Here is a 14914-nt window from a genome sequence, read left to right on the forward strand (position 1 = left end):
ATTGTGTCTGTGTCCTTGTTTCACATAATCTTATTATGCGAAATACACTCATTCAATATCTCACCATATTAACAGTGCGGATAACACCGTTCCATTCTAAATGGGAATGACATGTATTAATAATGTTTTAATTAAAGATTCTGAACTTTAATTAAATTCATTATGAACAATATTTTTTAATTATTATCCTTAAACACTATCCTTTCGTATATAACACTTATATACTATGTTTAAGGTTACATAAACAATCACGGAATTTTCATTTGATATTCATAAAATATTCATAAATATATGCACATAAAATGATGAATAAACTCTTTTATTAATTAAATAATAAATATCCTATTACATCTCATGCTTCTAGGACACTATTCCCAACACCTGCCGCTTTTATGGATTTGATGAATCGAGTCTTCCGCCCGTATTTAGACCAGTTTGTGATAATCTTCGTTGACGACATCCTGGTTTACTCAAAGACTTGGGAATAGCATGAGCAACATCTGAGGATCGTTCTCTAGACTCTTCGAGAACACATGTTTTATGCAAAGAAGGATAAATGTGATTTCTAGTTGACAGAAGTCAAGTTCTTTGGACATGTTATATCTGGACAAGGAATTTCAGTGGATCACGCAAAGATTGAAACTGTGCTACAATGGGAACGACCGAAGAACGTAGCTGAAATTCGAAGCTTCCTATGACTTGCGGGGTATTATCGACGATTTGTAAAGGATTTCTCGAGTATTGCTGCTCGTTGACTAAAAAGGAAGTCAGGTTTGAATAGGATGCTGATTGTGAACATGCATTCCAAGAACTGAGGACTAGGCTAACCAGTGCACCGATTCTGACAATTCCTAATAGCGATAAGCCGTACGAGGTGTATTCCAATGCATCAAGACGAGGACTTGGGTGTGTTTTGATGCAAAATGGACATGTTGTGGCCTATGCATCTCATCAACTGAAGCCACATGAGCAAAACTACCCCACACATGATCTAGAGTTAGCAGCGGTGATTTTTGCTCTTAAGATATGGAGATGCTACCTCTATGGAGTAAAATTCCAGATCTTCTCCGATCATAAGAGTCTGAAGTATCTGTTCACTCAGAAGGACTTAAATATGAGATAGAGAAGATGGATGGAATACATGGAGGATTATGACTTCACCTTGCAGTATCATCCTAGAAAAGCCAACGTGGTTGCAGACGCTCTCCGCAGAAAGACTCTAGGAATCCAAGCATATTTGGCATTGGAAGATTGGAAACAGAGTGAAATTGTAGGTAACTATGATCTTCAGTATTATGAGGATTCTAACCAAGCTATGGTGTATAACTTGGTTTCAACACCAACTCTTATACAACAAGTCAAGCAGAACCAATGGCAGGATTCGCATCTTCAGGGAATTTGGACTCGAGTTCAGAATGGAGAAAAACAGGACGAATGGAATATTCGGGAAGATGGAACGCTCTACTTCAGGAATTGCCTTGCCGTTCCTCAAGTGGATGAGATAAAGAAGACAATCCTCCATGAGGCTCACAAATCGAGGTTCGCTATTCACCCTGGGAGTACCAAGATGTATCAAGACCTCAAAAGATAGTATTGGTGGAGAGGTATGAAGAAGGATGTTCACCAATACGTGTCAGAATGTATGACTTGTCTTCGAGTCAAGGCTGAACATCAGAAACCTGCTGGAGAACTGCAGCCTCTTCCTATTCCTGGATGGAAGTGGGAACACATTACGATGAATTTTCTGATGGGATTGCCGAGGACTGAACATCAGCATGATGCCATATGGGTCATTGTGGATAGGTTAACAAAGTCTGCGCAGTTCATTCCCTTTTGTGCGACATACTCTAGGAAAGTTCTAGCAGAGTTGTTTCTGGAGCACGTTGTCAGACTTCACGAAGTTCCGTTGTCTATCACATCAGATCGTGACACTCGTTTCAATGCTAGATATTGTAGAAGTTTCTAAGAAGCCATGGGAACCGAACTGAATTTCAGCACCGCATTTTATCCTCAGACCGACGGACAATCTGAAAGAGTTCAGATTTTGGAGGACATGCTTCGTGCTTGCATTCTAGATTTTGGTGGAAACTGGAAGAAGTATCTCTATTTAGCTGAGTTCGCCTACAACAACAGTTATCAGAGTAGCATTGGGATGGCACTATTCAAGGCGTTGTATGGCAGACCTTACAGATCGCCAGTTTGTTGGATTGAGTCAGAAGATCGACTGACCCTTGGACCGGATGTTATCTAGGAGAATAATGAGAAAATAGCCGTGGTTCGAGAACGACTATTAACGGCTCAGAGTCGTAAGAAGAGTTATGCTGATAGGAGGCGTAGACCCTTAGAATTCTTAGAGGGCGATTTTATCTTGTTAAGAGTCTCTCCGCGTAAAGGAGTTACTCATTTTGGTGTGAAGGGGAAACTCACGCCGAGATACATCGGGCCGTTTCAGATCACACAACAGGTCAGTGTCGTTGCTTACCGCCTTGATCTTCCTCCAGAATTGTCTCACGTGCACAATGTGTTCCATGTTTGTATGCTTCAAAAGTGTCAACCCGATCCAAAAGCCATTGTGCAATGGTATGACGTGCCGATCCAATGTGACACGACTTACGAGGAAGCACCCGTACAGATTCTTGACAGGAAGATGAAAAGCCTACGTCGACATGAGATACCGTTAGTGAAGGTGTTGTGGCAACACCATGGCGTTGAGGAAGCAACGTGGGAATTGGAAACGACGATGCATGAACGATATCCGTATCTGTTCATATCGTGAGGTAAATTTTAATTTCGGGGACGAAATTTCTTAAAGGGGGTAGAATGTAACACCCTTCAGAATTAAACTTGTTTAACTATGATAATTGTGGTTTATTAGTGTGTCTAAATTGATTTTCTTAATTAATCATGAACTTTTAAATTTATTTTGGTATTTGCAGTTTCACCCCCCTTTGTTTTATTTATTTTCCCTAATATTTTCTTTCCAATTTTTCTTTTTCCTTTTCTCTCTTCTTTTCTTTTTCCTTATTTCTTTTTCCTCTCTCTTCCTCACGTTACTCTCCCTCTCTCTCTGTCTCGACACACACACTCTCTCTCCCTATCAGTCTCTCGAGCTCACTCTCCCTTTCTCTATCTCGAGCTCTCTCTCTCTCTCTCCCTGCCTCGTTCATCTCTCCCTCTCTCTCTCAAAGTTTTCTTTCTCAAGGGCCGGATTTAAACCAAAAGCGGAGGTTTCCAAGAGGTTTTCAACATCAAAGCTTGGATCAAGGTAAAACTCTTTGAAACTTACTTTAGATTTTCATATTTAGCCTTATGGAACTCGTTTTAGTCGAGTTTGGTGATTTTTGGTTTAGATTTCATTTTCGAATAGATTTCGAATGCATTTTAATGGAAGCTTGGTGAAAATTGGGGGTTTTTGATTCTTTGGACCCTATTTTTTTATTTGAAACTGGATTTATATATTTCCCTTGAGAATATGTCGAAATCGAACCTAAAATGTCAGGATTTGGCTTTGTTCACGCGGATCGGCCATGGCTGGCCCTGGAAATCTTCCCCACCGGTCAACCGGTCACCCTTCCACCGGCTGACCGGTGGAGTTACACTCCTCTATTACCGGTCGACCGGTTCCCACTGAACCCGACCCTAAACAGCCCAAAAACCATGTTTTAACCATGAAATTTGATGTGGGATTGACCTAACCTCATTTGAGAACTCAAAATGAATGGATTAGCCACATGAATCCTTGTTTTCCATTCGATTCTCTAGAATAAATCTCCATTGTCAAAGAATCATGATTTGAATTAAGAATTGTTTATGAACATTGATTTTGAACTATGGCACACTAATATGATACAATTGCATCTAATTAAACGAGAATGTTTGGTGAGAAAGATCAAACTCTAAATTGTTGATTTTGATGGGAAAGTTAGTGGCACGATTGGAATTAGAGCCTCAAAGGCAAGCAGAGCTAGGGCTACGTGAAGATAGTCACAGGTTTGACATTCGAAAGGTATGATATTCTTGTCCATATCCTTGTTAGCCTTACTTTAAATTATTTTGGCCAATGAAAATGTTTTAGAATAAAACATGTTTAAAGAAAATGATTTCAAAGGAATAGCATGAGAATGCTATTAAGTTTTCCAATGATTTATGAAATGAGATTTTAAGGAGTATCCTTTCTTAAAATGAAATATTTTAAGGAATGATACAACGCATGGTGACCTCAGAGATCGGGATGTGAGAATCGCATCCTTGGGGGCAGGTCCCGAAACCCGTACGGATCCACTTCTTGTTTAGTGGAACTATGACTCTGCACTTTTCACTAGACATACATTTTACCGCTTATTGTTTAGTGGTATGATGAGCTGCACACTTACATTATACAGACATTTTCTACTATGTGAGTATTTCCTTTTCTAAAAAGGGATGACCAGTTCCGGATGTATATCTTCAGACTGTGAGTACCATTATTTTAAATGCTTTATAAACTTATATCATACTGGGCCTTTCGCTCACTTTTCTTATTTTTAAATATATTAAACCCCTCCAGGCGACGCGAGGAGTAGTGCGGAGTAGGTAGCTACTACTGGTGATGTGGACTTGACCTCGGGAGGCGAAGAGTTGTATTTCCTCTTATCTTTTATCTCAAGGCATGTATAAAAAATTATGGATTGTAAACTTAAATATTGCTAGACTGTGGTTGATGTCACAATTACTTTTGTTGATATTCATGTATGCTAAACACCTGTGGGAATTCCTGACTTGATACCAGAGACGTAGTTTTAAACTGGTTTGGTTGGAAATTCCACCACCTTTCTTAAAATTAAACTTCTCTTGAATGCAGGGGCTTGTTTGGAAATACCTGAATGTTTTGGATTTGAAAAATTAAAATATTTACAACATTATTTGCTAATCACTCTCTTAAACAGGTTTAAGTTTCTAAACAAGCCTCTACGTCACTAACCCCGATTTGGGGGCGTGACAAGTGATCTATATCATTTTGTATCATATCATTGTAACTTAAATTCCATCATTTTTAACTAGGAAAAAAAAGAAAAAAAAAAAACTTAAATTCCATAATTATATAGAACAAAACAAACATCTTTTTTCGTTCTTAAATATTATTTTAACTTCTCTCGATTACTTCTAGTTAAACAAAAAAAAAATGAAAGAAAAATTATACGTACCGGTACAATAAGAGAAAAATTATATGTACCGGTATAAACGTCTTTTGTCTTATACTTATTTTGTCTATATCAATATATAAAAATGTCAAAAACCTGACATTTCGTACAATTTCGACCGAGATTCATTTATTTATTCATTGTAGTCCTTTTTGGACCTTTTCTTTATTTTTATCTTGAAATTTTATCTTTTTCCGTTTTAAATTTTTTTACCTTAAAATTTATTTATTTCTTCATTTACACTTTATTTTTTTCTTTGTGGTTTTCTTTCCTTAAAACTTATTCCTTTCTTCATTCTTTTTTGGCCCTTTTTTTCATTTTAGTCCTAAAATTTTATTTTTTGTTTTGGTCCTTTTTGCCAAAAATTTATTTATTTTTTCATTTAATTCTTCTTTTACCCTTCTTTTGGCTTCTTTCCCTAAAAAAAAACACTTTATTTTTTTTATTTTTGAGATTTTATATTCAAATTTTATATGAAACGGTAATTAAAACTTAACATACAGATTACTCTCTACGTGCATATATATTATAAGTAAGAAAGTAAAAGATTAGCAAAAAAAAAAAAAAAGTAAGAAAGTAAAAAGATTGCAAATCAGCTTTGACAAGACCTAACAAATTAAAGTTCAAAAATCTGAAAGATCATAAGCTATAGTTTGCCGTCAAACACAGAGACAACCATAATGAAACCTAATGTGTGAGCAAATCAAACACTAATTAACGTTAAAAAACAATTGTTTTGAGCTACTATATTTAGGTAAATTTGGGTCAATTGGCCTAATTAGATGAAACGTGCATAATTGTTGTCTACTCATTTTGAACACATAGTACAAATTTTCTATATTATTTTAGTCAATCAAACTGTAACTAGCTATATATTTATATATAATATTTAAGAACATGAATAATGGTTGCTGCAGATTACATGAAAGAATGTCTCAGGGAAAAAAAGAAATCATGAATAATGTGGGGGTGGAGGTGGGGGACCATGACTTGATGGATTTAGACTTTCTAGAATACGGTTTCAAAAAAAGTATTCACATTATTCGGATCCATTTGTTTTCAAGATTTTACTGCTGATGAATACACTTACGTTTAAGATGTATAAAAGTATATAAAGGACTTACATGCGACTTACGTATAAGAGCAATTTACTCAAGTTAAATGTTGAACTGATATGAGAACTTGTTAAATATATTATTGCTCTGTGTGTGTGTGTGTGTGGTTGTCTTTGTGGTAGATCATTAACAATCTATATATATATATATATATATATATAGGTATTCTATAACCAAACGATGTTATCAATTGCCTTAGCCTCATGACTTGAAAGAATTAAACTATAAAATTAATGCTATATGACATAAATGTCCTCATATGACCTCTTTTTGAACTATTTTGAAAGAGAGAAATAGAATTTACATACTTCTTTAAATTTGGATTGTAAACTTCAAAAATATTTGTTCTTAATATATGCCATCATTAGTCTGTAACCGCGCATTTATCTAAACCTCGAAATGTCTATTTTCATTTTTCAGAACAATAATTTTTTTTTTTGGAAAAAAAAAATAACGTTTCAAGTTGTGTCCACATTTTCCGCATGACATGTCGCATAAGTATAAACATGTAGACACACATACAGATGCATCTGAAAAGGGGAAAAAAGGGGGAAAAAAAAAAGAAGGAAAAAAACGCGAGAGAGAGCTAGCTACATTTGCCCCATATCCATATATATATTTGAGAAAATTAAGCTGTGTGATCAATATTATTATCTGAATAATTGTAGCTAGGTCGAAATGGTTGATCAGCAGGAGCAAGATAGGATGCTGCCAATTGCAAACGTGGGAAGGATAATGAAGCAAATCCTTCCCCCAACAGCAAAGATCTCAAAGGAGGCCAAACAAACAATGCAAGAATGTGCAACTGAGTTCATAAGCTTCGTGACTGGCGAGGCATCTGACAAGTGTCACAAGGAGAATCGAAAGACGGTGAATGGGGATGACATCTGTTGGGCTCTCACTGCTCTAGGGTTTGATAACTATGCTGAGGTTTTAGTTAGGTACTTGCATAAATATAGGGAGGCTGAGAGAGAAAAGGCCAACCAAATTAGTAAAGGCAGCGACAACAATAATAATAATAATCATATTACTATTGCTGATCATGATGAAGACAAAGATGGAGATTCAGATGATCGCTCTAAAAGTACCACTGGAGTTCAGCAAACTGATCAAATTAGTAACATTATTACTACTTCTCCAACTCTAATGGAGTTCAACATCATTGAGAAGGGAGATCATCATCAGTCTCTTGTTAAATCGTCTTGAAAAATATTGTCTTCTCATTCTCTATAAGAATGAAAGTGCACTTATGGGTATCAAGATTTCATTTAACCTATAATTACAATTGATGATGATCTTGGTTGTTCTCACCCATGTATATGTGAACTGTCCTGTTGCTTGTCCCTGATCAGGTAACATTGTACTCTCCTCCTTATAACTGATGATGATCATATGCTTAAGTTCTTTATTTTAAGATCTTTCTTTCCACCTCTTTTCATGAACTATGTGTTATAGTACTGAGAATGTTTTTGGGTAAAACTGGGCATTCTTCTGTGTGATAGTTTTCTTTTTTTTTTTTTTTTTTTTTGAAGTTGGGGATGGGGGATATATTCGAACTCTATACGTTGTGATTGAGTAAGATGCAAAATTATTGATAGACTATGTCTGCGACTACTTGTGTATGAAATTTGGGCTTTGAATATATTGATGATCCCATCAAGAGCTTATTTTAGACCCAATGATCTGCACCTTTCAACTGATTCTTGTACTTTTGGCGTTCAATTTCATCCTCCAATATTTTTCATTTTAGAGATCATTTTGTAGATATATTAGCTACAGCAAGTTAAGATTACATATTTTGGGACTACAATTTTGGTTGTCATCATATCATATCATCGCAGACACATACTATGAACAAGCCTCTGATATTTCCCTTTCAACTTTCAAGTGTGATTAATTAAGCTTTAAGTACTTAATTAGTCCGAAGAAAGACGGTAACAAACATGCTTCTTCTCACTCCCTCTAAATTGAGTGAAAGTTTATCGTTGATGGTCAAATAATAATGAGACCGATTAATTATCACAAAAGATGATCGCTCTAACTTTTATTGTGAGGAAAAAAAATCAGTTTTCAAGAATTATCAGTACTGTATTTTTTTTTTGAAAATGAATCAGTACTGTATTTCTGATAATTATTTTTTATTTGATATTCATATCCTTGATGTCATTATGGTTAATTTATAAACGACTGTTTGAACAATAAGCATGATTTTTTTTTTTTTAAGGAGTAAGCTTGAGAATTAACTGCTATAATTATAGCATCTTATGCATATATTTCTTTGTAAGGAGGCCAAAAAACTTTGTAAAATGGTCAGGCAATGTCCTAAATGTATGTCTATAAATGATCAAATTCCCAACGTGATCATCAAGAATAGCACTTTGGGCAAAGCATATTAAGCAAACAAGAAAGTTATTACCCCTCCTATAGAACTGTCTACATGCCAACTCCCTAATTCATTTCATGAGTTCTTGACCATTTCTCTCACAAAAACACTTTCAGTTCTTGATCATATCTTCTTAATTTCTCATATTCAAAGAGAATGTGATCAACTCTTTGATACTCCGCAGTTTTCCCTCTAGCTATAGGTAGCTAGGAATTTTTCCCCTTCTACTAATTGTTTCACCGAAATCAAATATTTGGTCATGACTAGGGTTTGCCAAGAAATTACTTTTGTGTGGTAGAACAAGTTTTCTTATATATAGCAACAAAAGATATATAAAATGCAGGCTTATATATATATGAATCAAATATACAAGAGAATTTCCAGCAAATTAGTACTACTACAGTCAACATCCAATAAATATTGACTATATATGTACTAGGTTTAGGGTTTGCTTAACCCTAGAGCCAGGGGACCACATATATATATATACATATACATACATACATATATATATATATATATAACATTTTCGGGCTTTTGATAACATGAATAATCGAGAAAATCCAATGAAATCTCAAGCATGCTTATATTTTACTATATGCTTATAGATCGGGCAACCTTCCCATAAAAAGATGATTGTACAACCCTAATTCTAAAATTAGAATTTGTCAGATTTTGGGTTTTCAACGTGCAGCCTAGGGTTTCTATATTCTTAGGCTCTTGAGGGACCACTTCTCAACTATCCAATTATTCTCTCTATCCAACCTAGGGTTGATATCTTTATAAAAGCAAGATTACCTATATATAAATAAATAAATATATATATATATATATATATATATATGCACACACACACATGCTTGAAAACATGAGGAAGTACTGAAGAGGGTAAAAAGGTTAAAGTTAGAAAGAAAATAAGAGATAACAATATCACGTAAGTGCTACAATTACTGAAAACGTTGGAATACAAAATAATTATAACTTAGTATCATGATTTTACGGATAGAATCATCTTGAAAAATCTCTAACTTCTGCAGATAAGATGCGAAATGTGTGTAGCAAAATAGAATTGGTTTTTTTTTTTTTTTCTGGAAAAATAGTAATTGTTCTTGGTATAACAGCAAATTGTATAAAATCCTTAGAAAAATTCAAAGAATATGATCTTGATTGAACTTAGAAAACGTCAAATAAAATGGGACCACCAATACAGTAGTACCATATATACGCGACTGTCTCCTATTCATGTGTAGATCAAGTCTTAGTCATAGCATAATAGTATCATGATGTGTCCTGATTTCTTCATATGTAGAACAGACTTTCATAAGCTCTGATAAACTAAAGACCAGCTACTTAGACCAATTTGCTACTTTTATTGGCTTTTGACCTTCATAGAATCCTTTAGAAAGCCTCAAAGTTCTGGGACCAAAATTTTGGTCATCCAGATGCACTAGTACTATGCGACGGTTTTTATTGATCAAATTAAGATGGACACAAGCTGCTTCGATGAGCTGCGACCATAGAATCGCGGTATCGAGCTTCATAATTAACTTGTTTATCTCTCCAAATGATCACTGCTTGTTGGCAATCAGCGGTGTGGACCAGCACTTTGGCAACAGTGAGTGTGTACTAGTGTAAATTGTTTATAGCAAAATAGCGACTCAAATGAAAACAGTGCACCCATTTTCCACAACAAAGGGGCAAGGGCTCATGGGGTGTCCATGTGATCATTTGCAGGAAACCCAACAAAAAGTTCCCAAGAAAACATGTACTATATATGCGTGACTAATCTAACTTCTATAGAAATATTATCATGTGCCTCAATCCCCTAACAAAATTTCCTTAAAGTTTAAGCCTTATAATGCTCTTAGGGAGAACTTTGTGGATGCATTATATTAGAGGAACACCACTTTCCAGAGTTTTAAATATACCATTTTTTTTAAAGAAATTCCAACCCAAGTTTCACATTAAAACGACACAATTGATAACTAGACTTCAAAAGTGGTATACAATCTAGTTTACATGAACTTGATATCAGTGTCTATATATATGTATGTACGCCATAGTAGCTTTGACAATGTGCATGCATGAGCTAGGCAGATGTGTGCTGATATGGCTGAAGAAAAACAAGACCAACTAATTTGATAAATTTGTGAAAAACTCCAGCCTGATGAGCATCCTAATTTTCAGCGCTACATAGCATTAATCTTTAGGACGAGGTTAAGTGTGGAGGCTATAATCTAAAGATATAGAAATGGCATTTCATAGTTGATTGATTATACTTATAAAAAACAAAGGCTAAGAGCATTGTTTTGGCTATTAACTGACAACATAGGAGGTCTGGTTGCATATGTTCATTTCATATAAATAAAATAATATGCGCAATTGCAGAAACTATAAGCTCCTTTTCATGTCCTTTGTATTCCATTCACTATTCGGAAAAAAGGTCAGTACATTCTAAGTCTATAATGTAATCTAGCTTCCTAATGTGCGTCATAATTTTATAGAGAAAATTGCTAAACTTACCCTTAAAATGCACGAGTCTGGATTTTAACATTTTATTCTTGATTAATACCTTTTGACTAATATAATTATTTGACTAAAAAAGATATTAATAAAGAGTAAAAAGGTAAAAATCGAGACTCATACACTTTAAGAATATTTATCTCATTTTTCTTAATTTATATATGTTGAGTCCTTTATCAAGAGAGCACATATAGAGAGAGAATGTAATCAACTTTACAAATACCCTAATTCTCCTCTAAGAAAACATTTACTATCAGATGTGATAATAAAAGAGAGCTGTCACATAAAAAAAAAAAATGACAGCATCCTAAACTATTATCTAGTGATCACGTCACTAGATAATAGTAACAAATTGCAATTTCTTTAAAAAAAAAAACGCACACACTAATTTAATGAGCATTGTTGCTAATCAGCGAGCAATCGTTGTTATACAAACCCACATTCTATCAACGTGATGATAATCACTATCAGTTTTCATATTTGATTTTTTTTTTTTTTTTCATCCGTTTGGATTGAGGCCGATAGTTTGGTCATTGAGCGTCAACAACGTACCTTTCATTTTCTTTCGCTGGACCTCCACAGTTTCGTTACTTGACGGCTGAAGCGTTGAGAACAAACAAGTGAGTTTTGTTTGCTCTGTACATATATGTCAATGTCATTCATTCCATGGCTCGTATTAAGCTCGAAAAGAAATTGACGACTTTTCCAAATTAAAAGAGTTTCTTGGCCTCTTGGGCCCAACATCGCCGTTCTGTGCCTGGACTTCATAACGCAATTGTTTCAGAATGCATTTGTTTTATGGCATGTTTGATTCATGCATCTAAATCAATAATTTTAATTTTAATTTTAAATTTTATTAGAGAATCCAGTGATGGAATTTTTTTTATTCAAATTTTTTATGAGAAAAAAGTACATTAATAGAATTTAATAGAATCAGAATTATGATTTTAAATAGGTGAACTAAATGGACCTGAGACTCGACATGGATATGGAAACGTCTCTTCAGACTTGGAGATTAATCACAACTTGGGACTCACTAACCCAACAAGGAAACTTGAAAAAATATGCTCAGAAGTCGGTAGCTTTGCTATCTGTTACTAATAATCAGAGGCTGAGTCCGAGGCTTTCCATCGAGCCAACAAAATTTTGGTAAAACATAAATAGGTGCTGCTACAATAACTCATGAATCATAATTCATAACCTGACTTTTCCACATTTGAATTTTTCTTTGGCTCGGAAAGTGTACAGAACATATATCTATTGAGGGGAAAAAAAAAAATTTCCTCCACATTTCATCACCAAAAATCAACAAATTGGATTAATAAAAGCTTCTATGAATCCCCAACCGTCATCAACATCAGGTCCAACCCAATAACCAGAAATTATCATGTGGGAAGAGCCTACATTCATATGATAAGATACTACTTCAAACTGATGACTTGAGGGCGTCAAAAAATGATCCCTACAAGTTTGATTTGTAGACGATATCACATCAATAATGCTGCAGGAGATGGAGAGTTTTGTGGCTGCAAATGCAAACAAGGTTGCTTGAGAGTTCAACACAAATTTGCATGACGCACATATAGGTATGATAAAAGTAATTGCATGCTGTTAAGTTCGGGCTAGAACTATAACACTCATAAGAGCAAGCAGCAATATGTTATGCACAAATTTGTTAATTACACACGTCAAAAAAAAAAATGTCAACTTACATTCTAGTAGAAGACACTGAAATTGAAGACTTGAATTTCCAAGAACCAAGAACAATTCTAACTTCAAACGTTTCAAAGGCTTAAGACGAATCTATGGGTTTGAAAGCTAGAGCTCTAGCTACTTGGGGAGTTCAAACTTCAAAGCGTCCGATCAATGCTATCAGTAGAATGAATGGATCGCTAAGATACCTCAAACTCTACATACTGACACGAATCTTCATTCGTTCTAAATATTTTGGAGAAAACAGTAAAAGGACTACTTTAATAGAAGAAATACGACCAAAAGAAAATTTAAAAAAAAAAAAATTTGCGAAATTTTGCCTATAAGAAACCAGTTCACCAGCTGGATGTATGAACCCTTTTTTCGTAAAAAACAGGGGTCGGATTATTTAAGAACATCCAATGTTCTCTTGGGAAGAAACAAAGGTTTATTTACTCTTTTTACCTACTCTCTCTCACATCAGATAATAGATACACTCTTCTTCAAACTTGAGAAGCTTATTGGCGTTCAAAGAAACCAAAACATTTGAATCCTGGGAACAAAAATTAAGAAACAAACCTGTAATGTATGTTGGGTGTCTTAAAGGTTTAACCAAAGCTGGTTTCTTTGTATGTCGTTCCTGAAACTGAAAGCAAGTCCAAAAAAAAAAAGAAAAAAAAAAAAAAAGAAATATGAGCATGAAAGATCATAACACATGGAGATCAAACCATATCTAATATGCTAGCAACAAGAATGGATAATCTAGTTCCTCATAACAAGGAAATTCCATAACCCAAACAAAATTTTCTATTCACCTTTCTATTAAACCAACATTTTGGGGCTGTACATCATACTTCAAGATTCAAAATTCAAAAGTTCGAAATAATAGGGTAATTTAGAAAGCAAACCAAACAGGTACATTGAAAAAAAAAATGATCAACTTCTACGACTTTTTTCCTAGTTGGCTGTAAAATGGGATTATACCCATCCCGTTACTGTAAATTCTTGAATTCTTTCTGTGGACAACATTTTCTCGGCAACCAAACGGGACTAGCAGAAGAAAATCAAAAAATTAAAGCGAGGGTTTCTGTTTTATCGCGAAAAAGGGGGAAAAAAGAGGAGTTTGTCAAGAGGGAATTTACCTTAAAGAAGGCATTTGAAGCAGAGAAAGGAACGGAGAAGCTCGTGGAGAGTAGGAACGCCATTAAAGGTTTTAGCTTTCAAGTTTTTTTCCGCATTTGCTTGTTTCTTACAGAGTGACAGACAGCGTTTTAGCAGAGCTTTAGGTCAGCTGATAATCCTCAGAAAGTACCATGATAAGAAGGAAATCGAACTATTAACATAGTTCTTACGACGTCGTTTTTTGGTTCGAATATGGCCTGTCAATTGTCAAAAAAAAAAAAAAAAAAAAAAAAAAAAACCTGTTATTTTGCGAGTAAGAAATTCGTTAGAAATCAGTAGTTTTCACTTTAGAAAATTAACCAAATGATCTTTTTTTACCACCTTTTGACCGGACATTTTTATTTTATGAAAATTGTAGTTTTTTTAAAGACTCAATCAGACCCACAAGTAATAATGAAATGTTTATTTCAAAAGTTCTTCTTTGATTCTAACTATAATTCTTAATTTTTTACAGTATTTTTTTTTTATAAAAAATTTAAATTTCAAAAATTAAAATCATAAACCATAATTTTAAACTCATAAACTAAACGTCTCATTAGTGATTGAAATGTAATTTATCAATAGTTGATTCGCATATAATTTATTGATTAAAATTGATTAATTACTAATTAATTTTAGTTAATTATTAATAAATATTGATTAATAACAAAAATCATCGAACTAATCAGTGATAAAATAAAATTAATCTGCGATGGACCACTAAATCAATCAATGATTAACTAATAAATTAATAAAAACGATCATTTTTATAATTTTATATGAGAAAAAAAATCCTTCAAAAGGGACTATTTGTGTTGAAATCCCTTTTACTTTTTAGTCAAAAATTTGAAACTACAAAT

General features: G+C 34.1%; 3 protein-coding genes across 3 annotated transcripts; 2 read left to right on the forward strand and 1 right to left on the reverse strand.

The window, feature by feature from the left end:
• The first annotated feature begins 1141 nt into the window (after window positions 1–1141).
• LOC112094279 lies at window positions 1142–1591 on the forward strand. The gene has a single exon (XM_024174822.1). The coding sequence runs from the start codon at window positions 1142–1144 to the stop codon at window positions 1589–1591; it is 450 nt and encodes a 149-aa protein (XP_024030590.1).
• Window positions 1592–6973: 5382 nt separating this feature from the next.
• LOC21396705 (nuclear transcription factor Y subunit B-4) lies at window positions 6974–7501 on the forward strand. Its single transcript, XM_010090652.1, has one exon. It carries the CDS (start codon window positions 6974–6976, stop codon window positions 7499–7501), a length of 528 nt encoding a protein of 175 aa, XP_010088954.1.
• Window positions 7502–12346: 4845 nt separating this feature from the next.
• On the reverse strand, window positions 12347–14183 carry LOC112094267. The gene is made up of 3 exons (XM_024174757.1): window positions 14036–14183; window positions 13473–13539; window positions 12347–12727 (listed from the first exon to the last, which is right to left on the reverse strand). Exons 1-3 carry the CDS (start codon window positions 14096–14098, stop codon window positions 12507–12509), a joined length of 351 nt encoding a protein of 116 aa, XP_024030525.1. The 5' UTR covers window positions 14099–14183; the 3' UTR covers window positions 12347–12506.
• Between the last annotated feature and the right edge of the window lie 731 nt (window positions 14184–14914).

The sequence above is a fragment of the Morus notabilis genome, unplaced genomic scaffold (genome assembly GCF_000414095.1).
Source record: "Morus notabilis unplaced genomic scaffold, ASM41409v2 Scaffold281, whole genome shotgun sequence".
Lineage (NCBI taxonomy): Eukaryota > Viridiplantae > Streptophyta > Magnoliopsida > Rosales > Moraceae > Morus > Morus notabilis.